Source organism: Coregonus lavaretus (assembly GCF_964263955.1).
Source record: "Coregonus lavaretus genome assembly, chromosome: 27".
Lineage (NCBI taxonomy): Eukaryota > Metazoa > Chordata > Actinopteri > Salmoniformes > Salmonidae > Coregonus > Coregonus lavaretus.
The window spans coordinates 16,430,589-16,455,766 of record NC_140014.1 but is presented as its reverse complement, the minus strand read 5'-3'; the positions used below and the strand labels follow the sequence as shown (position 1 = coordinate 16,455,766).

The 25,178-nt window shown below is 42.4% G+C and overlaps 1 protein-coding gene across 1 annotated transcript in view; it reads left to right on the top strand.

Annotated features, from left to right (window-relative positions):
* Window positions 1–25,178, top strand: part of LOC311102748 (connector enhancer of kinase suppressor of ras 3-like) — a 72,069-nt gene that overhangs the window by 43,557 nt on the left and 3,334 nt on the right. The window contains exons 13-24 of the mRNA XM_084144135.1: window positions 397–659; window positions 8,355–8,392; window positions 10,237–10,279; window positions 17,584–17,637; window positions 18,202–18,241; window positions 20,754–20,923; window positions 21,262–21,335; window positions 21,598–21,669; window positions 21,761–21,822; window positions 23,579–23,697; window positions 23,883–24,237; window positions 24,858–25,048. Coding sequence (XP_084000261.1) covers window positions 397–659; window positions 8,355–8,392; window positions 10,237–10,279; window positions 17,584–17,637; window positions 18,202–18,241; window positions 20,754–20,923; window positions 21,262–21,335; window positions 21,598–21,669; window positions 21,761–21,822; window positions 23,579–23,697; window positions 23,883–24,237; window positions 24,858–25,048 — 1,481 coding nt within the window. The remainder of the gene's footprint in view (window positions 1–396; window positions 660–8,354; window positions 8,393–10,236; window positions 10,280–17,583; window positions 17,638–18,201; window positions 18,242–20,753; window positions 20,924–21,261; window positions 21,336–21,597; window positions 21,670–21,760; window positions 21,823–23,578; window positions 23,698–23,882; window positions 24,238–24,857; window positions 25,049–25,178) is intronic.

Here is a 25,178-nt window from a genome sequence, read left to right as displayed (position 1 = left end):
ATTGGATTAACTAGAGTTTACACCAACAAGATCAGTTCCTCATCCCCTGGTCTCCTTTGAGAGAACAGACACATGGCTTTGAATGCACAGACAGAGCTATCATACAGTCTCTCTGCTGGAGACCCATTTACACTGCAATGGTAGAGGAGTGGGTGAATTCTTTAATTGGCTGAGATGCCTGTGCAATGCTCCTCCATGGCCAACACGTGCTGTAGAGATCCAGTGTACTCCTCTTTTTTATGTGACAGTGCTTCTCTATAATACATTTAAGGACTACTGAAGATATGCCCTAAAATCAACAAGCTATTCTCAATAACGTGTGTTTGTACAAAGTATGACTTTTTTTGTAAGAGAATTGTACTAAAGATGTGCATTTCCCTCCACTGTCCCCTCCAGGCGAGGATCTCCTGTACAGATACCTGAGCAACGAGCGGATCCCCACAATCGCTGAGGAGGTCCCATCAGTGGCGCCGACCTACAGGCCAGTGGGGGAACGGCAGCTGGTCCGAGGGGTGGACCACATCCGGGGCAGCCGCTACTATGCCAACCAGGACCTTCACAACAGCGCCACCATCCCCTACCAGGACCACGACCTGGACAGCAAAAAGACCCCCGTAGCCCCTGCCTCCAAACGCCCCCCGGCAGAGCCCTCGCTACTGGTCAGTTGGATCACGCGGCTTAAGCTATTGACTCACTGATGATGTGCTTCCTGTCCCGGGCTTCCTGTTCCTGTCTGTCTCCTCCTCAGTGCCTTTTGTCCTCCGTCTGTTTGCAATGGGCTCTCCTCTCTCACACTTTCTCCCTGCCTACCTACTACTGTACTACTACACCGCCGTGAGTTAGTAGTTAACTCATTGTGTTCTGTTGCATCACTCCTAACCAATCTCAATCCCCTACCAACTACCAACCAATCCCATCTCAGAAGCACAATCAGATAAACGTAGGAATACTCAGTGAGCTGGCTGCCACACCAGCACATGCATGCAAACTTGTATTTCGAGGTAGAGGTTTTACCAAGAGGTAATGTCTATCTGTCTACAAATGGACAAGAGGAATAATTCAGGTTTTTAGGACATATCGGCCTTGTACCTTCTTGGAACTATTTTCTGTATATATTTAAAGTTATATCACTAAGATAGGCTACTCCCTGCTAAATTGTAAAATGTTCAGTTGCCAATGGTATGTTTTTATTTGAGAAACAAAGAAAAAAGGCTTTTCAGGTTTTTACTGTACTTGTATTAGATTTTAGCTGTTTATTTCATGTCATGTCCTTGTTAGTGTTCAGTTAAACTACACACTGCCAATAGTTGCCTCTATTAAAAGCTATGCATATAGGAACTCTTTACTGTCATTTGACAGATTGATGCTGCATTGGCGAGTGACAAAATACTGTTTCAACGTACCAGTGATTAGCTATGCACTCTTCTCTACAGTCCCATGTCCTGCCTTGTTCTGGAAGCTGTAGACACTGCTCTGTGATGACCCTGCTCAAAGGATGCTCACAGCTGTTTGTCTACAATTAGCCTTGTGAACAAAGATGTGTAGGTTAAGTATCTTTCTGGAGTCACTGGCCAGAAAGCCTTCTGTTATCAGCACCGATAGCCTAGTGAGATGCTATGGATAGCTTATAACAAGCGTTAAAACACGAGTTTAACTAACAGTATTATTAAATACCACGAGATGTCACAATGTTTTTATTTTTATTTTTTTTATTGTACCTTTATACCTGCCTTTTGTAACATTTCGATAGTATATTATTAAAGGTGCAGTTGATTCCAGTTTTCATTTGTTTTGTCTTTATTTTAATGTTTTTTTTCACTGAAGAACTAGATTATAAATGGATTGTTATATTGGTACTTGTCCAAAGCCTCTGAGTGTTAGTTAGAATTGTCACTTTCAGTGTCTATATTCACCATAGAGGAGCACTTCAGGGGCATAAACCTATTCTGGACTCTGGCCTAATTTGCTTGACCTTTGAGAATGAACTCTACTTCTGTTTTCAAAGCATGTGGTGAAACTGGATAGCCAAGCTAAAGTTACCTTCTCCCTCTCTCTCTGTGGCCATGCTTACAGTGAGGGGGAAAAAGTATTTGATCCCCTGCTGATTTTGTACGTTTGCCCACTGACAAAGAAATGATCAGTCTATAATTTTTATGGTAGGTTTATTTGAACAGTGAGAGACAGAATAACAACAACAAAATCCAGAAAAACACATGTCAAAAATGTTATAAATTGATTTGCATTTTAATGAGGGAAATAAGTATTTGACCCCTCTGCAAAACATGACTTAGTACTTGGTGGCAAAACCCTTGATGGCAATCACAGAGGTCAGACGTTTCTTGTAGTTGGCCACCAGGTTTGCACACATCTCAGGAAGGATTTTGTCCCACTCCTCTTTGCAGATCTTCTCCAAGTCATTAAAGTTTTGAGGCTGACGTTTGGCAACTCGAACCTTCAGCTCCCTCCACAGATTTTCTATGGGATTAAGGTCTGGAGACTGGCTAGGCCACTCCAGGACCTTAATGTGCTTCTTCTTGAGCCACTCCTTTGTTGCCTTGGCCGTGTGTTTTGGGTCATTGTCATGCTGGAATACCCATCCACAACCCATTTTCAATGCCCTGGCTGAGGGAAGGAGGTTCTCACCCAAGATGTGATGGTACAAGGCCCCGTCCATCGTCTCTTTGATCCTGTGAAGTTGTCCTGTCCCCTTAGCAGAAAAACACCCTCCAAACACGGCGAGTTGAGTTGATGCCAAAGAGCTCCATTTTGGTCTCATCTGACCACAACACTTTCACCCAGTTCTCCTCTGAATCCTTCAGATGTTCATTGGCAAACTTCAGACGGCCCTGTATATGTGCTTTCTTGAGCAGGGGGACCTTGCGGGCGCTGCAGGATTTCAGTCCTTCACGGCGTAGTGTGTTACCAATTGTTTTCTTGGTGACTATGGTCCCAGCTGCCTTGAGATCATTGACAAGATCCTCCCGTGTAGTTCTGGGCTGATTCCTCACCGTTCTCATGATCATTGCAACTCCACGAGGTGAGATCTTGCATGGAGCCCCAGGCCGAGGGAGATTGACAGTTATTTTGTGTTTCTTCCATTTGCGAATAATCGCACCAACTGTTGTCACCTTCTCACCAAGCTGCTTGGCGATGGTCTTGTAGCCCATTCCAGCCTTGTGTAGTTCTACAATCTTGTCCCTGACATCCTTGGAGAGCTCTTTGGTCTTGGCCATGGTGGAGAGTTTGGAATCTGATTGATTGCTTCTGTGGACAGGTGTCTTTTATACAGGTAACAAGCTGAGATTAGGAGCACTCCCTTTAAGAGTGTGCTCCTAATCTCAGCTCGTTACCTGTATAAAAGACACCTGGGAGCCAGAAATCTTTCTGATTGAGAGGGGGTCAAATACTTATTTTCCTCATTAAAATGAAAAAATCAATTTATAACATTTTTGACATGCGTTTTTCTGGATTCTTTTGTTGTTATTCTGTCTCTCACTGTTCAAATAAACCTACCATTACAATTATAGACTGATCATTTCTTTGTCAGTGGGCAAAAGTACAAAATCAGCAGGGGATCAAATACTTTTTTCCCTCACTGTATTATGCAACTGCCTTTATAAAACTTAAATGAACCAATGTTCGATTTAGGGAGAATGACGCATATGTCTTATTGAACTGTCAAGATATCTTGCTTGACATATGCAGTCTTTTAACCTCTGTATGGCCCAGCATCGTCCGGGTTTGGCCGGTGTAGGCCGTCATTGTAAATAAGAATTTGTTCTTAACTGACTTGCCTAGTTAAATAAAGGTTAAATAAAAAATAATAAAAATCTACATCTGAATTGCACTCAGGACTCACTTTATTTTCTTTGTTACATTTTTTATTTTTTTTAACTGGCAGACCAATTGGCTTTAGAAAATCATAACAATAGAAAAGAACAACATTGACTTTTGCACATTTCTACATCAAAATAAAGGAATGTTTCATTAATCTCCCTGCCCCTCCCCTGTCTCTCTTTCTCTGCATGATTTTACTGGTTGTCTGGGGGCCACCTGTTTCTGATTTAATCTTTCTTCTTCATAACCTTCTCTGAGCCCTGCCGTAGCCTGCCCAGCTATGATAACCTGCCGTCTAATCTGCATGTGCTGAGTGTCTGTGGTGGAACAAAAGACAACCTGCTCTTTGCTTCTCCCTGCTATATTTGCTAACTTCTAACAAAAGCCACAGCCTTGCATGATGTTGATGTGAAAAGGGAAAGATGTACAGTACCAGTCAAAAGTTTGGACACACCTACTCATTCAAGGGTTTTTCTTTATTTTTGCTATTTTCTACATTGTAGAATAATAGTGAAGACATCAAAACTATGAAATAACACACATGGAATCATGTAGTAACCAAAAAAGTGTTAAACAAATCAAAATATATTTTAGATTCTTCAAAGTAGCACCCTTTGCCTTGATGACAGCTTTGCACACTCTTGGCATTCTCTCAACCAGCTTCATGAGGTAGTCACCTGGAATGGATTTCAATTAACAGGTGTGCCTTGTTAAAAATGAATTTGTGGAATTCCTTTCCTTCTTAATGCGTTTGAGCCAATCAGTTGTGTTGTGACAAGGTAGGGTTGGTATACAGGAAAACCAAAGTTCCAAAGGCTGAGCCTAATATTGTGTATAAGAGGTCATACAATAAGTTTTGTAGTGATTCCTATGTTGTTGATGTAAAGAATATATGTTGGTCCATGGTGTGTAATGAGGAACAGACAGACACTGCACTTGACGCATTTATTAAATTGCTTATTCCAGTTACTAATAAGCACGCACCCATTAAGAAGATGACTGTAAAAACTGTCAAATCCCCGTGGATTGATGAGGAATTGAAAAATTGTATGGTTGAGAGGGATGAGGCAAACGGAAAGGCAAATAAGTCTGGCTGCACAACCGATTGGCAACTTAAATGTAAATGTAAATTGAGAAATCATGTGACTAAACTGAATAAAAGGAAGAAGAAACAACACTATGAAACAAGGATAACTGACATAAAGAATGATAGTAAAAAGTTTTGGAGCACCTAAAATGAAATTTGGGTAAAAAAGGCAAACTCAGCTTCATCATTCATTGAATCAGGTGGCTCATTCATCACAAAACCAACTGATATTACCAACTACTTTAATTGGCAAGATTAGCTAAATTAGGCATGACATGCCAGCAACAATTGCTGACACTACACATCCAAGTATAAATGAAAGACAAGCATTGTAATTTTGAATTCCGTAAAGTGAGTGTGGAAGAGGAGAAAAAATTATTGTTGTCTATTAACAATGACAAGCCACCGGGGTCTGACAACTTGGATGGAAAATTACTGAGGATAATAGCGGACGATATTGCCACTCCTATTTGCCATATTTTCAATTTAAGCCTACTAGAATGTATGTGCCCCAAGGCTTGGAGGGAAGCAAAAGTCATTCCGTTACCTAATAATAGTAAAGCCCCCTTTTACTGGCTCAAATAGCCGACCAGACTTAGTAAACTATTGGAAAAAATGGTGTTTGACCAGATACAATGCTATTTTACAGTAAACAAATTAACAACAAACTTTCAGCATGCTTATAGAGAAGGACATTCAACAAGCATAGCACTTACACAAATGTCTGATGATTGGCTGAGAGAAATTGATGATAAAAAGATTGTGGGGGCTGTTTTGTTAGACTTCAGTGCGGCTTTTGACATTATCGATCATAATCTGCTGCTGGAAAAACGTATGTGTTATGGCTTTACACCCCCTGCTATAATGTGGATAAAGAGTTACTTGTCTAACAGAACCCAGAGGGTGTTATTTAATGGAAACCTCTCAAACTTAATCCAGGTAGAATCAGGAATTCCCCAGGGCAGCTGTTTAGGCCCCTTACTTTTTTCCATCTTTACTAACAACATGCCACTGGCTTTGAATAAAGCGTCTATGTATGCGGATGACTCAACACTATACACATCAGCTGCTACAGCGATTGAAATAACTGCTCTGCCTTCTTAACAACACTATCAACAAGGCAGGTCCTACAGGCCCTAGTTTTGTCGCACCTAGACTACTGTTCAGTAGTGTGGTCAGGTGCCACAAGGAGGGACTTGGGAAAATTGCAGTTGGCTCAGAACAGGGCAGCATGGCTGGCCCTTAAAAGTACACAGAGAGCTAACATTAATGACATGCATGTTAGTCTCTCCTGGCTTAGAGTGGAAGAGATTGACTTCATCACTGCTTGTTTTTTTAAGAGGTGTAGACAAGCTGAATATGCCGAGCTGTCTGTTTGGAATGCTGGCACACAGCTCGGACACCCATGCATACCCCACGAGACATGCCACCAGAGATCTCTTCACAGTCCCCAAGTCCAGAACAGACTACGGGAAACGCACAGTACTACATAGAGCCATGACTACATGGAACTCTATTCCACATCATATAACTCAGTCAAGCAGTAAAATCAGATTTAAAAAAACAGATAAAACTACACTTTATGGAACAGCGTGGACTGTGAAGAGACACACACACACACACAGGCACACACACAGCATTCGCAAACACATGCTAACACACGCACTCTACACACACACATTTTAATATTGTTATTTTGCTGTATTATTGATTTTGTATTGTAAATATGTTATGGTAGAGTAGTGTGAAATAAGGTGATGTGTTATGTATTGTTTTATTGATGTAAATGGTGGTTGGACCCCAGGAAGAGTAGCTGCTGCCTTGGCAGCCGCTAATGGGGATCCGTAATAAATACAAATACAGAAGATAGCCCTATTTGGTAAAAGACAAAGTCCATATTATGGCAAGAACTGCTCAAATAAGCAAAGAGAAACGACAGTCCATCATTACTTTAAGACATGAAGGTCAGTCAATCTGGAACATTTCAAGAACTTTGAAAGTTTCTTCAAGTGCAGTCGCAAAATCCATCAAGCGCTATGATGAAACTGGCTCTCATGAGGACCGCCACAGGAAAAGAAGACCCAGAGTTACCTCTGCTGCAGAGGATAAGTTCATTAGAGTTAACGGCACCTCAGATTGCAGCCCAAATAAATGCTTCAGAGTTCAAGAAACAGACACATCTCAACATCAACTGTTCAAAGGAGACTGCGTAAATCAGGCCTTCATGGTCGAATTGCTGCAAAGAACCCACTACTAAAGGACACCAATAAGAAGAAGAGACTTGCTTGGGCCAAGAAACACGAGCAATGGACATTAGACCGGTGGAAATCTGTCCTTTGGTCTGGTGAGTCCAAATTTGAGATTTTTGGTTCCAACCGCCATGTCTTTGTGAGACACAGAGTAGGTGAACGGATGATCTCCGCGTGTGTGGTTCCCACCGTGAAGCATGGAGGAGGAGGTGTGATGGTGTGGGGGTGCTTTGCTGGTGACACTTAACCAGCATGGCTACCACAGCATTCTGCAGCGATACGCCATCCCATCTGGTTTGCGCTTAGGGACTATCATTTGTTTTTCAACAGGACAATGACCCAAAACACACCTCCAAGCTGTGTAAGGGCTATTTGACCAAGAAGGAGAGTGATGGAGTGCTGCATCAGATGACCTGGCTTCCATAATCACCCGACCTCAACCCAATTGAGACGGTTTGAGATGAGTTGGACCGCAGAGTGAAGGAAAAGCAGCCAACAAGTGCTCAGCATATGTGGGAACTCCTTCAAGACTGTTGGAAAAGCATTCCAGGTGAAGCTGGTTAAGATACTTTCAAGAGTGTGCAAAGCTGTCATCAAGGTAAAGGGTGGCTACTATCTAAAATATAAAATATATTTGGATTTGTTGTTACTACATGATTCCATGTGTATTATTTCATAGTTTTGATGTCTTCACTATTATTCTACAATGTAGAAAATAGTAAAAATAAAGAAAAACCCTTGAATGAATAGGTGTGTCCAAACTTTTGACTGGTACTGTATGTATGTACTGTATGTTGACAGATTTGCCCTCTTCTATTCACCATTTTCTTCGCAGGAGAATTGATGGTGTGTTCAGTGACATGCTCCCTACTTTCTTTATATATGCAATAAGCTTTGGGGCAAATCAGCGATTGTGCCATGCACTTAACACATTAGTAAATCAACACTGATTTAAATTAGCTGCTTAGGTGTTATGTCCTTAAAATATCAAGGATTTACATTAATATCAAATTTTGAGGCTACAGTAGAGCAGCTCTTGCCTCCATTGCCTTTCAATGATCTTAGCAAGACAGTCCAATGTGGTAACCAACCCACAAGGCCTGAAGACCCAGGGAAAGTGACCAAGTTGGCCAGTGCTGGGTAATGAATGAGTTTATTATCTGTGTCCATCACTCACACAGGTGTCCGACTGGTGCTCCAGCAGTGGCTTCCTCAACAGGTGGGTGGTCATATTACATCACTCATATGACTCATAGTCAACCATAACACTCACAATATAACCCATTCTAATTTACAGTTGTGCTGTACTGTAAGCATATGATGTATGAGGCCTATAGATCAAATGGTATATGCTAGAAGGGTATACAGTATCTCAAATACCCCTCATAGTTGGTGTCATCTCACTTATGGAGCCACCAGTCAGTCAGGGAATAGTGGCATGTTTTTAACCAGGCCAGGGGTGGTTGGGTTGGTGGTCTGAACTGGATTTTAACAACCAGTGAAAGTATGTGGTAGAAAACTAACCTCAGTGTCATGGTGTCAGAGGACCGTTTACATTTAAGTCATTTAGCAGACACTCTTATCCAGAGCGACTTACAAATAGGTGCATTCAACATAGGATAGCCAGTGGGACAACCACCCAATATATTTTTCAGGTATTCCTTAAAGAGGGAGGGTTTCAAGTGTCTCCGGACCAGACAAAAAGACGGACAGATAGACTACTGGGAGACAACATGCTAGACCACAGACAGACAGGACCTCAAATAGTGTTACAACCTCAAGCGTGACATTCTTCAAATGAATAAGACCCAGAAAGAATGGGTCAGATCCTTCTGTTTGGAAATAGAGGACTTTGAATGAGGCTAGTTCCTATTTTGGGATTCAAAATCATTCAAGACATCTGATTCCCCTTATTGAAATTAAATTAACCTCACTTGGATGACATCCTACAAGAGGAATAAAAAATGATGACGGGGTATGACAAATGATGATTTTCCCAACAAACTCTATAAATAGCTGCTCCAACCTACTGACTGTGACGATGGTGGAGGGAACAGTCGCCCCCATCTGTTTGGTAGAGGTTCCATGGCCTTTCATTGGCCCTGAGGGGGTGTTAACCCCAACACGCGCATACCCCCCCCCCCCCCCCCCCCCCCCCCTTCGTCTCAGCCTGTTTGTCACACTTGATGAATGCCCACATATTAAGATTTCTGATCACTGTTACACAATACAGTAGGCGGTGGAGCAATTATTTGCATGTACATTCAAATACTTGATTATGGATATTCAGTAACAAGTTTAGGACACTCAAAAGTAACTAGCTACTCCACTTACACACAGCCAAAAAGCAGAGGAAGGCACATTTTTACATTTTAGTCATTTAGCAGATGCTCTTATCCAGAGCGACTTACAGTTAGTGAGTGCATACATTTTTCATACACAGAGGTATTAACTATCTCACCATTATGTCTCAGACATCTTACACCAACCATATGAGACAGCAGTAAAAGGTCTGGATTTGCTAACTATGGGGGGAAAGATGTAAGCAATTGACAGACAGGAAAAACAAGCTAAGACGACTTCATACCCTAAGATTGCAGGGCGAGGCCTGTAGCCTGCTGACGTAAATCTATGTATTTTGAGAATTGGCCGATAGCTCTCTGTGCACCATACTGCAGTGGCTGTTTGCCTGATATATCACCACTGTCCCGACACAGACAGAAAAAAACGGCACTATTTTTGCCACAAGATCCATTTTATTGCAGCAAATTATATATGAAAGTTAACTGAAATGGAACCAAGATAAAGATAATGAGTGCCTATGTTTGAGCCAAGGATGCACTAAGATTTTTGACTTCCTGTATTTATCATTCCCAAACCTAAATGGTACAGTAAGTGCCTCTGTGGTATGTTGAGGTTGATGCAGAGGGTAGAATGAGTGGTTTTGACTAGTCAATGTTACCCATTTGCCCCCTGACTAATTTAGTCATTGGTCTAGACTAGATGATATGCTAGATGCTTTGTTTTCTAATCTTGCCTCATTCTCTCCTCTCTCCTCCTCAGATACAGCCAACCTCATATTCGATCCTGGTCCTTCTCTCAAGCGGTAAGGACATCTCTGCTCTCTGGCTTGACCCCTGACCTCTAACATAATCTGTTTTGTGTCCATAAACTCTGTCTCCACTCCACTGGTTCAGAGTGGTTCAGAGTGGCTCCTCTGGCTCCTTGTCTCCATCCTCACCTCCCAATCCTTCATGATTCTGTTAATCCACACACACTCAGTGGTGATGAGAAGCCCAGTACTCCTGGATGAATGAAACACACAGACTTAGCATTGCTTACACAATTCAATGAACAGTGATAAGATATGGCAAAGTGATAAATCATTATCCATTAAAGGGTTGTTTTTTAGATCCAGTGGTTTAGAGAGAGAGAGAGAGAGAGAGAGAGAGAGAGGAGAGAGAGAGAGAGAGAGAGAGAGAGAGAGAGAGAGAGAGAGAGAGAGAGAGAGAGAGAGAGAGAGAGAGAGAGAGAGAGAGAGAGAGAGAGAGAGAGAGAGAGAGAGAGAGAGAGAGAGAGAGAGAGAGAGAGAGAGAGAGAGAGAGAGAGAGAGAGAGAGAGAGAGAGAGGGAGAGAGAGAGAGAGAGAGAGAGAGAGAGAGAGAGAGAGAGATCTCCTCCTGCTATGTGAGGAATGTCTCTGGCCTTTGAGACAATCCCATTATATCACACAGATAAGACATTAAACAAGAGTTGTGGTACATATACTCAACCACTGACACTAAACTATTCTTCATGGTCTTCTTAATCACAATCTTGAGCCATTTCATTGCCACTCAAATGATATCAGTTAATAGCTAACTATGAAAGTGGCCATTCTGGAGGCTATTATCAGCAGCGGGACATAACCCACTGTTACGCCTCAAAATGAGCCGTAGTGGAAATTGATCTGCCACTTATTGGCCATGACAGATGTGGGTATTGGATTACCTGGCTGGGGGATATCGGAACATTCAGCGGCCAAGCCTCTGGGGATCACTTTCCTGCCTCCTCCCCTCCTGTAATATCCCAGAGAGCCATGAGTTAATGCCAATCCCTCAGTCACACTTAGCAGGCATACACATCCAGTGCGGTCAGATATATGGCCACAGAGCAGCTAGTGACAAAGGAACAAATCACTACTCCAAAGGTTCATGATCTCCAAGAGATATTGTGCACAAACAAGAAAACCTTGAACTAAAGTCAAGCCTTTGTCAAGGCCCAGGGAGAGGGAGAAATAGGTGCTCTATAAGCCATACACTTTTCCATTTTTTCCTCTGTGAATAATTTCAGAAGGAGTGTGGGATCATGTACAGTGCTGTGAAAAAGTATTTGCCCCCTTTCTAATTTTCTCTACTTTTGCATATTTTTCATTCTGAATGTTGTCAGATCTTCAACCAAAACCTAATATTAGATAAAAGGAACCTGCATGAACAAATAACACAACAATTACATACTTTATTTATTTATTTCATAAACAACGTTATGCAACACCCAATGCCCGTGTGAAAAAGTAATTGCCCCCTTACACTCAATAATTGGTTGTGCCACCTTTAGCTGCAATTACTCCAACCAAATGCTTCCTGTAGTTGTTGATCAGTCTCTCACGTCGCTGTGGAGGAATTTTGGCCCACTCTTCTGTGCAGAACTACTTTAACTCAGCAACATTTGTGGGTTCCTGCCACAACATCTCAATTGGGATTAGTTCTGGACTTTGACTAGGCCATTCCAAAACTTCAAATTTGTTTGTTTTTAACCATTTTCATGTAGACTTGATTGTGTATTTTGGATCAATGTCTTGCTGCATGACCCAGCTGTGCTTCAGCTTCAGCTCAGATATGGATGGCCTGACATTCTCCTAGTACCACCATGCTTGACCATTGGTATGAGGTTCTTACTGTGGAATGCAGTGTTTGGTTTTTGCCAGACATAATGGGACCCATCTTGTCCAAAAAGTTCACTCAAGTTTGACAAAAAGAACCTGGATGATCATCAAGACTCTTGGAAGAATGTTCTAGCGAAAACCAAACACTGCATTCCACAGTAAGAACCATATACTAACGGTAAAGCATTGTGGTGGCAGTGTGATGGTTTGGGGATGCTTTGCTGCCTCGGGACCTGCAAGACTTGCCTTAATAGAAGGAACCATGAATTCAGCTATGTATCAGAGAATTCTGCAGGAGAATGTCAGGCTGTCTGTGAGCTGAAGCTGAAGAGCAGCTGGGTCATGCAGCAAAACAATGATCCAAAACACACAATCAAGTCTACATGAAAATGGCTAAAAAGCAACAAATTTGAAGTTTTGGAATGGTCTAGTCAAAGCCAAGATCCCAATTGAGATGTTGTGGCAGGATTTGAAACGAGCAGTTCATGCTTGAAAACAAGCAGTTCATGCTTGAAAACCCACAAATGTCACTGAGTTAAAGCAGTTCTGCATGCAAGAGTGGGGCAAAATTCCTCCACAGTGATGTGAGACTGATCAACAACTACAGGAAGCATTTGGTTGCAGTAAATGCAGCTAAAGGTGGCACAACCAGTTATTGAGTGTAAGGGGGCAATCACTTTTTCACACAGGGGAATTGGGTGTTGCATAACTTTGTTAATTAAATAAATAAAATAAGTATACATTAATTTATTTATTGGTAACTCAGGTTCCCTTTATCTAATATTAAGTTTTGGTTGAAGATCTGACAACATTCAGTATCGAAAATATGCAAAAATAAAGAAAATCAGAAAGGGGGCAAATACTTTTTCACAGGACTGTATGTAGGTGAGAGGGGGAATATTCATTGCTCAGTGAATTATGGACCACAGCAGTACTCAAAGAGTTAAAGGTCCAATGCAGCTGTTTTTATCTCGATATCAAATCATTTCTGGGTAACAGTTATGTACCTTACTGTGATTGTTTTAAATTAAAATGGTCAAAAAGAAACAAAAATTGCTTCTTAGCAAAGAGCAATTTCTCAAGCAAGAATGTCTAGGAGTGGTCTGAGTGGGGAGGGGAAAACAGAAAACTAGCTGTTATTGGCAAAGAGGTTTGGAACTCTCTTTCTTATAGGTCTATTAACTAATTTACCACCTGGTGATGTCACCAGGCAGGCCAAAACTCCATCCCACCAAAACAGGCTGAACTTTCAGGTGGTATTTCCATCCCACCAAAACAGACTGAGATTTCAGGTGGTCTTTTCAAACAGCTTTTACACTAAAAGGGCTTTATCATAATTGTCCCAATTTCACAGTATTATTCCAACCTCATAGTGTGGAAATATGTGTAAAACACAGAAAAAGTCAAGTCTTTGACTGCACTGGGCCTTTAAATCAATGTGTCAACTGTTTTCGCTGCCGGGGTTGAGCCACAGTGCGAGGCAACTATGGGGGGCCTTTGCCAATCTCCTGTAGTCGCAGCACACTGAGCAGTGTAAAGAACCTGATACCAGCTCTGCGGCCCGGGGCCCTGGCCCAGCATGAGAGACCCCGAGTGAAGAATGGCCACTCTGTATCTGCCAGTGAAAGCCCCTCGCTCCACTTGCTCCAGAGCAGGACTTGGGGGATATTAGTTAAGTGCTGTGACAATTCTCAGCATGGAACATGATGGGAGATTTAGTCCACAATGGTGTGACAAATCCACATTCCCAGGAAGTCTATTGGGCTCTGACATGAGTGGTGGAGGGCTTACCTTATTTCCCCCACTGCCTTTTCATGTATCAAAACAATACTCAGTGCTAAATCATTCTAATGTGACATGCTTAGACTTTTGTTCTAAAATGAATGAGAACAATAGAAACAGAATTGCATGTAAATCTTTGAATTCCATCTTTCTATCCATTTCAAAAGCCATGGCCCAGATGATTGTAACTTGGTGATGACAATGGTGTTACTTGATATGGATGAGAGGGGGATGTGAGAAACGTAGAGAGAATGGCAGAGAGATAGAGAGACAGGAGGAGAGAGGGTAGAGAGAGAGGGAGAGAGAGAAGAGAATGTCCCTATAGTTTGCCTGTCACTGTATGGGCACAGTGGGGCATGTCAGGACACAGGAGCCCCATGAGGGTTGAGGTCAGTGGGGAGACAGAGAGAGAGGAGGGGAGCCTCTATATAATAGCCGTCCTCTCCAGGTCCAGGAATGTGTCTGGTTTACCACTAGTGTTCTAGCACAGGGAGAACCCACCGCATCCGATCCTCTGAGCAGATAGCAGCTACCATCCACAAACATTACAGCCCCAGTCAGAGCGCTAGACAAATGTTATGGCTACAGTTTGTGCTCCCCACAGGGAGAGAAGAGTGTTGATAGCCATGCTGCAGCCTCCTTTAGTTTCCTCCCAGAAAACCATAAGTGGACCGTGATGTGACACATATTTCTTTCCTTTTTCCTAAGGCACCTCCGTAATGGTATATTTTGTGAAATTCATTCAATGATGATGTTTTTACCAGTCTGTAATACCAATATGATTATGGCAAGTCGTATTGTAATTGTTTAAACAGACTGTGGATATATACACTATATATACAAAGGTATGTGGACACCCCATCAAATTAGTGGATTCAGCTATATCAGCCACACCCGTTGCTGACAGGTGTATAAAATCGAGCACGCCGCCATGCAATCTCCATAGACAAACATCGGCAGTAGAATGGCCTTACTGAAGAGCTCAGTGACTTTCAACGTGGCAACGCCATAGGATGTCACCTTTCCAACAAGTCAGTTATTCACATTTCTGCTGGGCTAGAGCTGCCCCGGTCAACTGTGCTGTTAATGTGAAGTGGAAACCTCTAGGAGAAACAACGGCTCAGCCGCAAAGTGGTAGGCCACACAAGCTCACAGAACGGGACCGCTGAGTGCTGAAGCACGTAGCGCGTATAAATCATCTGTCCTCGGTTGCAACACTCACTACCGAGTTCCAAACTGCCTCTGGAAGCAACGTCAGCCCAATAACTGTTTGTCGGGAGCTTCATTAAATGGGTTTCCATGGTCGAGCAGCCGCACACGAGCCAAAGATCACCATGCGCAATGCCAAGCGTTGGCTGGAGTGGTGTAAAGCTCACTGCCATTGGACTCTGGAACAGTGGAAACATGTTCTCTGGAGTGATGAATCACGCTTCACCATCTGGCAGTCCGACGGACAAATCTGGGTTTGGCGGATGCCAGGAGAACGCTACCTGCCCCAATGCATAGTGCCAACTGTAAAGTTTGGTGGAGGAGGAATAATGGTCTGGGGCTGTTTTTCATGGTTTGGGCTAGATCCCTTAGTTCCAGTGAAGGGAAATCTTAACACTACAGCATACAATGACATTCTAGACGATTCTGTGCTTCCAACTTTGTGGCAACAGTTTGGGGAAGGCCCTTTCCTCTTTTAGCATGAAAATGCACTCGTGCACAAAGCGAGGTCCATACAGAAATGGTTTGTCGAGATTGGTGTGGAAGAACTTGACAGGCCTGCAAAGAGCCCTGACCTCAACCCCATCGAACACCTTTGGGATTAATTGGAATGCCTACAGAGAGCCAGGCCTAATCGCCCAACATCAGTGCCCTGACCTCACTAATGCTCTTGTGGCTGAATGGGAGCAAGTCCCCGCAATATCTAGTGGAAAGACTTACATTTACATTTACATTTTAGTCATTTAGCAGACTCCCAGAAGAGTGGAGGCTGTTATAGCAGCAAAGGGGGGACCAACTCCATATTCCCATGATCTTGGAATGAGATGTTCAATGAGCAGGTGTCCACATACTTTTGGTAATGTACTGTATATTGTCCACAGCAAGAGTCTGTGAGAATTCAATTAACGTCAAGTCAACAGCTTTGATGAACAAGTGTCGCCTACAATCTAATTTACACATTTGATGCGCTAGAGTGACATCTAGTGGTTATTGGGTGACGGTGCACACTTTAACTCATTGGACAAATTCAGACTCACTGCTACTATATTGCAACCTAATGTTCACCATTGTTTTAGAGGGTTTTCGCCGTTGCAAGTGCAAGCTTTCCTTCAGCAGAGACGTTATCCGCACTAAAATACGTATTTTCATATCTAAGTTGCAGGTATGTTTTGGGGTGATTTTTGAGGACTAGACTATCACCTTAATGTTTGAAGACAAGTTATCTGCTTTTCGTTTGCCTATTCGTTTTTTTAAACTAACACAAACACAGGGTTTGGGTCAATCCATCAAAGAAAGACACACACATTTTGAGTAAACGGTTATAGGCCTAGATGGCTTCACTGAACTCGGTTCAGTCCAGCTAGTGTTTTTAATTCATTTTGTTTTTGTTATATCTGATTCTTGTTTAGTTCCAAACATGGCCGTTATTAGGTGTGGAAGCATTTGATCCCTAAACTCTTGACCTGTCTGATGTGGTAGTATGCTGCAGTCAGTGCTCACACCGTTCTTGATGCTCTCTTAAACTGGTTGTATTGTTTATGTCATCTGATGACGTGCAGTTAGTTCATCTGCTTAGCTGTGGTTAGTTCATAAGGCTGCAGCTGTGGTTATAGTGTGATGAAATATCACTAGGCTCACAGTCATCAGTTGGTTAACAAAACATGTTGCTGACTGAGATGCAAGTGTGTTGAGCAAGACAGCGAGAGAAGTGAAGCATAGATATGTTTCTCTTCTTTGGTATGTGTCATTTGGTGAAGACCAGCCTTATGAAGCCGGATGCTCTTAAGTGGATATATTCCTAACCTGGTTTGAAAGCAACAGGTACTGATTTGTCACGGATTCATCTTGACTAAATGAATATGTATATTGTTCTTTCATTGCAGCATTTTGGAACTGTATGATAGGAATGTGTACCTACCAGTATAACTTCCTAAATTGGAGGCATTTTCTTTGTCCATCAGGACCATGGATCTGGAAAGAGCTTAACCTTAGTTTACAAGTTTTTATCAGCTGATGTGACCTACATTTTGGTTTGTGTGGCTCCAGAGTCTGAGGGTCCCTCCATCAAACCCCTCAGATATTCTCTGTCTGGAACGTAGTCCCCCTGAAGAAGTATTCTAGGAGGAAGTTTGTCAATAATGTCAATGTGAAGGAAACTGTTTCTCAATGTCTGTGACAACGTCAGTTCCCATGTTTGGTTTGAAGACATTATGGGTCATATTCTGTTAATGAAAGGGCTGACTACAGTCTTGTGCAAGTTCACTTATGAAGACTAAATGCAGCGTACAAGGGTCATGCTATAAATGGACACCAACTCATCCATGATGTGAAGCAGTTCCCCCTTTTCTCTAAATCAGGAGAGATGTCAAAGTGGACCTTTTGACATTTGAAGTATTGTACTAAAATGGGGGGTAAATAATGTTTTGAATTCAACAGTCTGTGGATAAATTGAAAAGGTCTCTCTCTCTCTCTCTCTCTCTCTCTCTCTGACTGCAGGCTGCCTTCCCTATATCTCTGGCTCCCTCCATGGCAGCTGATGACTACAACCCTGTAAGTACTGGAGATTATCTATAGTTTTTTAAATGGGCATTTTTTTCCTGAGGCAGGCAGTACTCACATATTGCTTTGGCAAATCCTTTCTCATAGGATGTCATCATTACATCTTCCTCTGAGATCTCACAATATATAGTAGAGCGGAGATTCAGCAACTCTTGGAGGACAATGGAATTAAATAAAAAGCTTCTTTATTGTTAAAAAAAGTACATATATTTAAAAAAGGTGGCAAACCTCTGTGTTATATTTGATTGCTTGTGAATACTGCATTTGGAATATCTGCGAAAGAGAAAGAGAGAATGAACACGAGAGAGAGAGAGAGAGAAGAGGATGTTGGAGAGAGTAGAGAGAGATAATGAACACGAGAGAGAGAGAAGAGGATGTTAGAGAGAGAGATGTGACACTGGTAGTGTGAAACAGGATGTTTCAAAGACAATCGCTGAGGTAGGGTGAGGGACTGTCTGATCGAGCTGCACTGTCTGGGGGAGCACTATCTTCAATCACCCATCTCCTGAACTAGGGACTATCTGACCTCTCACTACCTTTCTTCTGTTCTCTCAGGTTTCCCTGAGACAGAAACCCAAGAGGAAAACTCGAGGAGGTAAGTTGGTGTCCAAGCCTGATTCTGCTGCCTGCCTGCCTGCTTGCTGTCTGTGCCCTCAACTGTAATTTGGCTCCCCTGATTTGGACGTGTGTGAAGTGACAAGACGATTAGAGTCTCTGTGTGGAGGGTTGTGTTGAAAATGCTGTAGCCTTTTACACTCATATATGGGTTGAAAATTGCAGATTTGGGCACTGATAAGCGTCTAAATTGGAACGCAGTGGTTGTACAGTAACATGCTATAAATTACGTCAGAGCTCTGGCTCTGCACTTTACAGTGCTGTTTGGGTTTTGACTGACCGCTGTCCTGAACTTAGTCCCCCTCCCTCCTGTTAATTGGGCAACTTTTCCACATTTTTTTGTTGTCTGAGTAAGGGAAATGGTGTAAATTAAGAGGACTCAATCTATTTTAAAAGATCAGACGTTGAGGATTATAATAAATACCGCTTTGAGCCCGAATGTACAATTCACATTTCCATATCATAAAACTCATCATATACAGTGTCAGCGTTTATGATCACTATGTTTGATGTACAGTTACAAGATGACATGGCATCATACGCTGGGTTGTTCTGAACAGAATGAGCCTATGTTTGTCTATTGTGAAGAACATTCTCTGCGGAACACGCAGCTGAATGCACACGACTCCTTTCTATGCACACCAAAATTACGATCTGTTTCTCTGAATTGCCCTAACACTGTAAGATCATATTTTATAACTTAGCTATTCAAGTTGGCAATAGAACAAGCTTTTAAATGATGCCCACCTGACCCAGATTGCAATTTATAATGTGCAGTTGCTTAAACAACAACAGTAATTGTGTGATTGAAGGGCTGTGTTCAAAACAACTACAAGTGTGCTTGTTCTAGTTCCTCAACGGAACAGCTAGGTGAGCTAAAAAAACAACAACTTATAGTTGAAGACTCTTTGAGTCATAAAAGTGCATTGAAATGACTTAGGAACTGTGCACACTTTGGAGAGGTGTTCGGCCACTTGGAGACACCAGTTAGTCCTCTCAAACCCATGTCATTTTTTTGGTTTATGTTGCACCTACCCCACATTTTACAGGAATATTCTTATCATGTTACTGAATGTATTTTCAGATTTTGTTATCAGCAAATGTGCCGAAAAGGAAAGTAAATGTAAAATAAAATCAACAGTATAATGTTTGGATTCTGTCTTGTGTCAGGTGAACTGTTGTGTCCTGAACTTTTGTCTAATAATATTCCCATAATCTCCAAACTATTTCCTTTCAATTGCTACCATGCTTTTCATATTTCTTCTGTAAGAAACATTTACATTTAGCCCTATCTATATAGGCCAATTCCCACTAGTGTAAAGGGTTAAGACCAGGCTCAGCAAGAGATTCCAATATTATTAGCCTTCTGTTTATGGGCAGTTAGTGTATGCTGTGCTTCATTGTGTGTGATAAACAGGTAACTGCCAAAATCATGGAAACTCTTGAGTAAATGAGGGATACAAAGTATATTGAAAACAGGTGCTTCCACACAGGTGTGGTTCTTGAGTTAAGGAAAGCAATTAACATCCCATTGTGTTTAGGGACATTTATTGTCACATACACCAGATAGGTGCAGTGAAATGTGTTGTTTTACAGGGTCAGTCATACTAGTACGGCGCCCCTGGAGCAAATTAGGGTTAAGTGCCTTGCTCAAGGGTACATCAACAGATTTTTCACTTTGTCGGCTTGGGTATTCGACCCAATGCTCTAACCGCTAGGCTACCTGCCATAGCTAACATGGCTATGCCCCCATAGGATGACAATGCCCCATCCACAGGGCATGAGTGGTCACTGAATGGTTTGATGAGTATTATTAAATGTTTTACCATATGCCATGGCCATCTCAGTCATCAGATCTCAACACAATTGAACACTTATGGGAGATTCTGTAATGGCCCCTGAGACCGCGCTTTCCACCACCATCAACAAAACACCAAATTATGGAATTTCTCATGGAAGAATGGTGTCGCATCCCTCCAATAGAGTTCCAGACACTTGTAGAATCTATGCCAAGGTGCATTGAAGCTGTTCTGGCTCATGGTGGCCCAACACCCTAATAAGACACTGGTATTTCCTTTATTTTGGCATTTACCTGTGGAATACTTTTTTGAAAATTCTTTGGCTGACAACCATCTGACACAGGTAGGCTGAAAGTGGTTGAAAGAGATTCTGAATCTGCTGTACTTGGAAACAGTAACTTAAAATCTGAATCAGCAGGTGAACCATAAATCTGTTTAACAGATCTGTTGCGTAGAATGTTCAATTTGGAGTCATTGGACTATTTGAATTATATTGTATCCCTCTGTACATCATGGGCATGTAATATTGTTTGTACCTTGCTGAACTTGCTGAAGAGGATTTATTTAACCAATCAAAGTGTCATATCAAAATGTCTGCATAGCAAAAAGGTAAATTAGAGGGTATATTGTTGCTTTACAACCACGGTGCATGAATTCAGGAACGATCTCCTCTGTTTGTGTTTCTGTGTTCAGGCAATGTGGCAATGAGCAGACGGAGGGTCTCGGTTAAAGAGCTGGGGGAGTTGGACTACCATGGCTGGCTCTACAGGAAGAAAGAAGGAAAGGGCTTCCTGGGCTTCAAATGGAAGAAGTACTGGTTTGTGCTGAAGAAGACTTCTCTGTACTGGTACACTACTCAGCTGGTGAGTAACACTGGCAACTTAGCCTTCTATGCTGAGTCATCCTATCATTTCCACAGCTGCCTGCTGCCTCCGCTACCTCTCGTCACTGCTGGTAATTAGTCAGTCTGACTCTGACATGGTGTTTCCTGAAACTGGAAGTGTCAGTGTGTCAGTTTCTTCTACGGAGGCATGATTACTGGCATGATGGAGGAATTAATAAAGCCTATGTTTACCATGTGTCAAAACTAATTTGAGGGAACTAGAAATGGATAAAAGGTTTAATAATGTGTCTTTTTTCATTGCTTTGAAATGCCAATCCCTTTAATGCTAAGAATCTGTTAATCCTACATTATTTTCAGGCAGAGAAAGCAGAGGGATTCATTAACCTGACTGACTTCATCATCGACAGAGCATTGGAGTGCAAGAAAAAATAGTAAGTCATTTGTTTCTTATTTCACTAAATCATGTTACTGTTGGTGTAAAACTGGTCAATGAATCTATTCCAGGTAATCACTGACCATTTACTAGCACTTTTTCAATTTGACGAGAACGCCCACCTCTCACAATGACTGGAAGTTATAGGGCTCGTGAATGTTTAACTTCCTGAGCACAGAGTGTGAATGATTGAACACAAAGTGAGAAAATTAATCTTATGTTCTGTAAGTTATGTTCTCTCCCCTCTCTGTCTCTTGCAGTGCCATCAAAGCATGTCACCCGCAAGTCATGATTTTTTTCTTTGCAGCTGATACCTACGAGGAGATGAACGTGTAAGTCACATGAAAAGATTGTCATGTTAAGATAGTCATCATAGAAACACTGTGAGGAATGTGACAGTCTCTCTCTGTTTGTCTGTTGCAGATGGTTGAATAAGCTTGGGCTTGCTTCAATACAATACGAACCAACAGAGAGCAACACTGCTGGTAAGCTTTTATGTTGATCAGTCGGAATGATTTATCAGCTGTGGTCCATTCCACCAATTGACTCATTCTGTTCTTTACTACTATTGCCTCAGTATCACTGCTGATTATTGTTTGTCAAGTACAGTGAGGGAAAAAAAGTATTTGATCCCCTGCTGATTTTGTACGTTTGCCCACTGACAAAGACATGATCAGTCTATAATTTTAATGGTAGGTTTATTTGAACAGTGAGAGACAGAATAACAACAACAAAATCCAGAAAAACGCATGTAAAAAAATTTATAAATTGATTTGCATTTTAATGAGGGAAATATGTATTTGACCCCCTCTCAATCAGAAAGATTTCTGGCTCCCAGGTGTCTTTTATACAGGTAAAGAGCTGAGATTAGGAGCACACTCTTAAAGGGAGTGCTCCTAATCTCAGCTTGTTACCTGTATAAAAGACACCTGTCCACAGAAGCAATCAATCAATCAGATTCCAAACTCTCCACCATGGCCAAGACCAAAGTGCTCTCCAAGGATGTCAGGGACAAGATTGTAGACCTAGACAAGGTTGGAATGGGCTACAAGACCATCGCCAAGCAGCTTGGTGAGAAGGTGACAACGGTGCGATTATTTGCAAATGGAAGAAACACAAAATAACTGTCAATCTCCCTCGGCCTGGGGCTCCATGCAAGATCTCACCTTGTGGAGTTGCAATGATCATGAGAACGGTGAGGAATCAGCCCAGAACTACACGGGAGGATCTTGTCAATGATCTCAAGGCAGCTGGGACCATAGTCACCAAGAAAACAATTGGTAACACACTATGCCGTGAAGGACTGAAATCCTGCAGCGCCCGCAAGGTCCCCCTGCTCAAGAAAGCACATATACAGGCCCGTCTGAAGTTTGTCAATGAACATCTGAAGGATTCAGAGGAGAACTGGGTGAAAGTGTTGTGGTCAGATGAGACCAAAATGGAGCTCTTTGCCATCAACTCAACTCGCCGTGTTTGGAGGAGGAGGAATGCTGCCTATGACCCCAAGAACACCATCCCCACCGTCAAACATGGAGGTGGAAACATTATGCTTTGGGGGTGTTTTTCTGCTAAGGGGACAGGACAACTTCACCGCATCAAAGGGACGATGGACAGGGCCATGTACCGTCAAATCTTGGGTGAGAACCTCCTTCCCTCAGCCAGGGCATTGAAAATGGGTAGTGGATAGGTATTCCAGCATGACAATGACCCAAAACACACGGCCAAGGCAACAAAGGAGTGGCTCAAGAAGAAGCACATTAAGGTCCTGGAGTGGCCTAGCCAGTCTCCAGACCTTAATCCCATAGAAAATCTATGGAGGGAGCTGAAGGTTCGAGTTGCCAAACGTCAGCCTCAACCTTAATGACTTGGAGAAGATCTGCAAAGAGGAGTGGGACAAATCCCTCCTGAGATGTGTGCAAACCTGGTGGCCAACTACAAGAAACGTCTGACCTCTGTGATTGCCAACAAGGGTTTTGCCACCAAGTACTAAGTCATGTTTTGCAGAGGGGTCAAATACTTATTTCCCTCATTAAAATGCAAATCAATTTATAACATTTTTGACATGCGTTTTTCTGGATTTTTTTGTTGTTATTCTGTCTCTCACTGTTCAAATAAACCTACCATTAAAATTATAGACTGATCATTTCTTTGTCAGTGGGCAAACGTACAAAATCAGCAGGGGATCAAATACTTTTTCCCCTCACTGTATGTAGCCTAATGGCATTTTGACTCTGTGTCCAGAGTGCTACAGTGAGGCGAGTGATCACGAGGAGGCTGAGACGACAGAGGCTCCCCCTCCCCCATACTCTGAACAGATGGACCAGGGCTCTGTGGATGGTCCACCTGGCAGTGGACATCAGGTCAGTAGGCAGTAGGCACTGGGCAGTCGAGTAGGCTCTGGTAATTAAGGCAAAAAGTTTTTCCTAACCGTGTTACCTGACCAAGAAAACCTCTGGGCCTTAATTACACTGACTTACATTAATTTTTTCAAAGTGTTGTGTATTAAACCCTGCTAAACAACCCCCTTCATGTTCTTCTCTCTCAGGGTACCCTCCCTCCCCCCTACTCCTCCCCCCTTCCTGGCGAGACCAATGGCTCCTTCTCCTCACCAGTCAGCACGATGACATCACAGAGTTCCGTGTCCTCTCTGGCCAAGCATCGTCAATCCTGGCTGGACCTGGTCTCGCAGGCCTCTCCTGTTGTCGGGGAAACGGTGGTGTGCTCTGTGCAGGTCCACACACATCGGCCCCCACAGCATCAGGAGAACGAGGAGCCCCTACAGCACCACCAGGAGGCTTCATCCTACCAGGACCCCCCTGGGAGCACAGCCAGGGAGGAGGACGTTAACCCCAGGGAGCAGACAGAGGAGGTGGCTGTGCTTGGAATAGGGACAGAAGATGGTGAGAATGCTTTTTTCTTAACAACTGTTGACTTAAATAAGGGGAACATATTAATCACAATACAAATTGTGAAGGAAAATGAATTTTGTGCTCACTGGATCCCTTTAGTTCTTATGTGATCAGACCTGTGGATAGGAGAAGTGCAAGTAGACCACACTTCCTGTTGTCTCTGGTTGTGTAATGTCACAGCTTCTGTCTTTGGCAGCACATTGGGGATGACAGTAAGTAGATGTGCTCATTGGAAGATGTGAGTTAGTTTGCATGTCTGCCTGCACATCCTGCCCTGGCCTAGGAATTTTTGTTCAACAGATTTGAATACCAAAACATCCTAGTCTTCGTCCTGTTTTCGCAGTTTTGGCTAACATACATTGTCTCATAACTGTCAATCAACCAGTTGGAGAGAAAAAAATGAAACGATGCAGAGTTATAGTCAACACTATTTAAATCCTTTCAATGAGCTCAATATTCTGTTTAACCAGTTTTGAGTAAGGGGACTGACCTCAAACCTTGTCATACTTAATCTTAAAGCCAAGTAATTTTTGTGAAGTAAATTAGTTATAATATAAATATTTTTCTGCAGAAATATACATTTCTTAAAGTCCATTCTATTGTTCTTGCAGTGAACCATGAAGCCACGTCTGATGAGATGGAGAGACTGTACATCCACATCAAGCAGGCCAGCCTCTCTCCCATAGGAGACCGCAAACCATCCACCAAGAGGGACTTCAGAGCCTCCTTTATAAAGAGATGCAAAAACCAGGACATAAACGAGAAACTGCACCTCATCAGGACCCTCAACAGCACGCTGAAGGTACATCTGCCAACTTCACTAGAATTATTATATGCTTTTGTTTTTATCAGTTTATCACCACATAAGTGGCAGTATCAAATGTACACCACCGTTCAAAAGTTTGGGGTCACTTAGAAATGTCCTTTTTTTC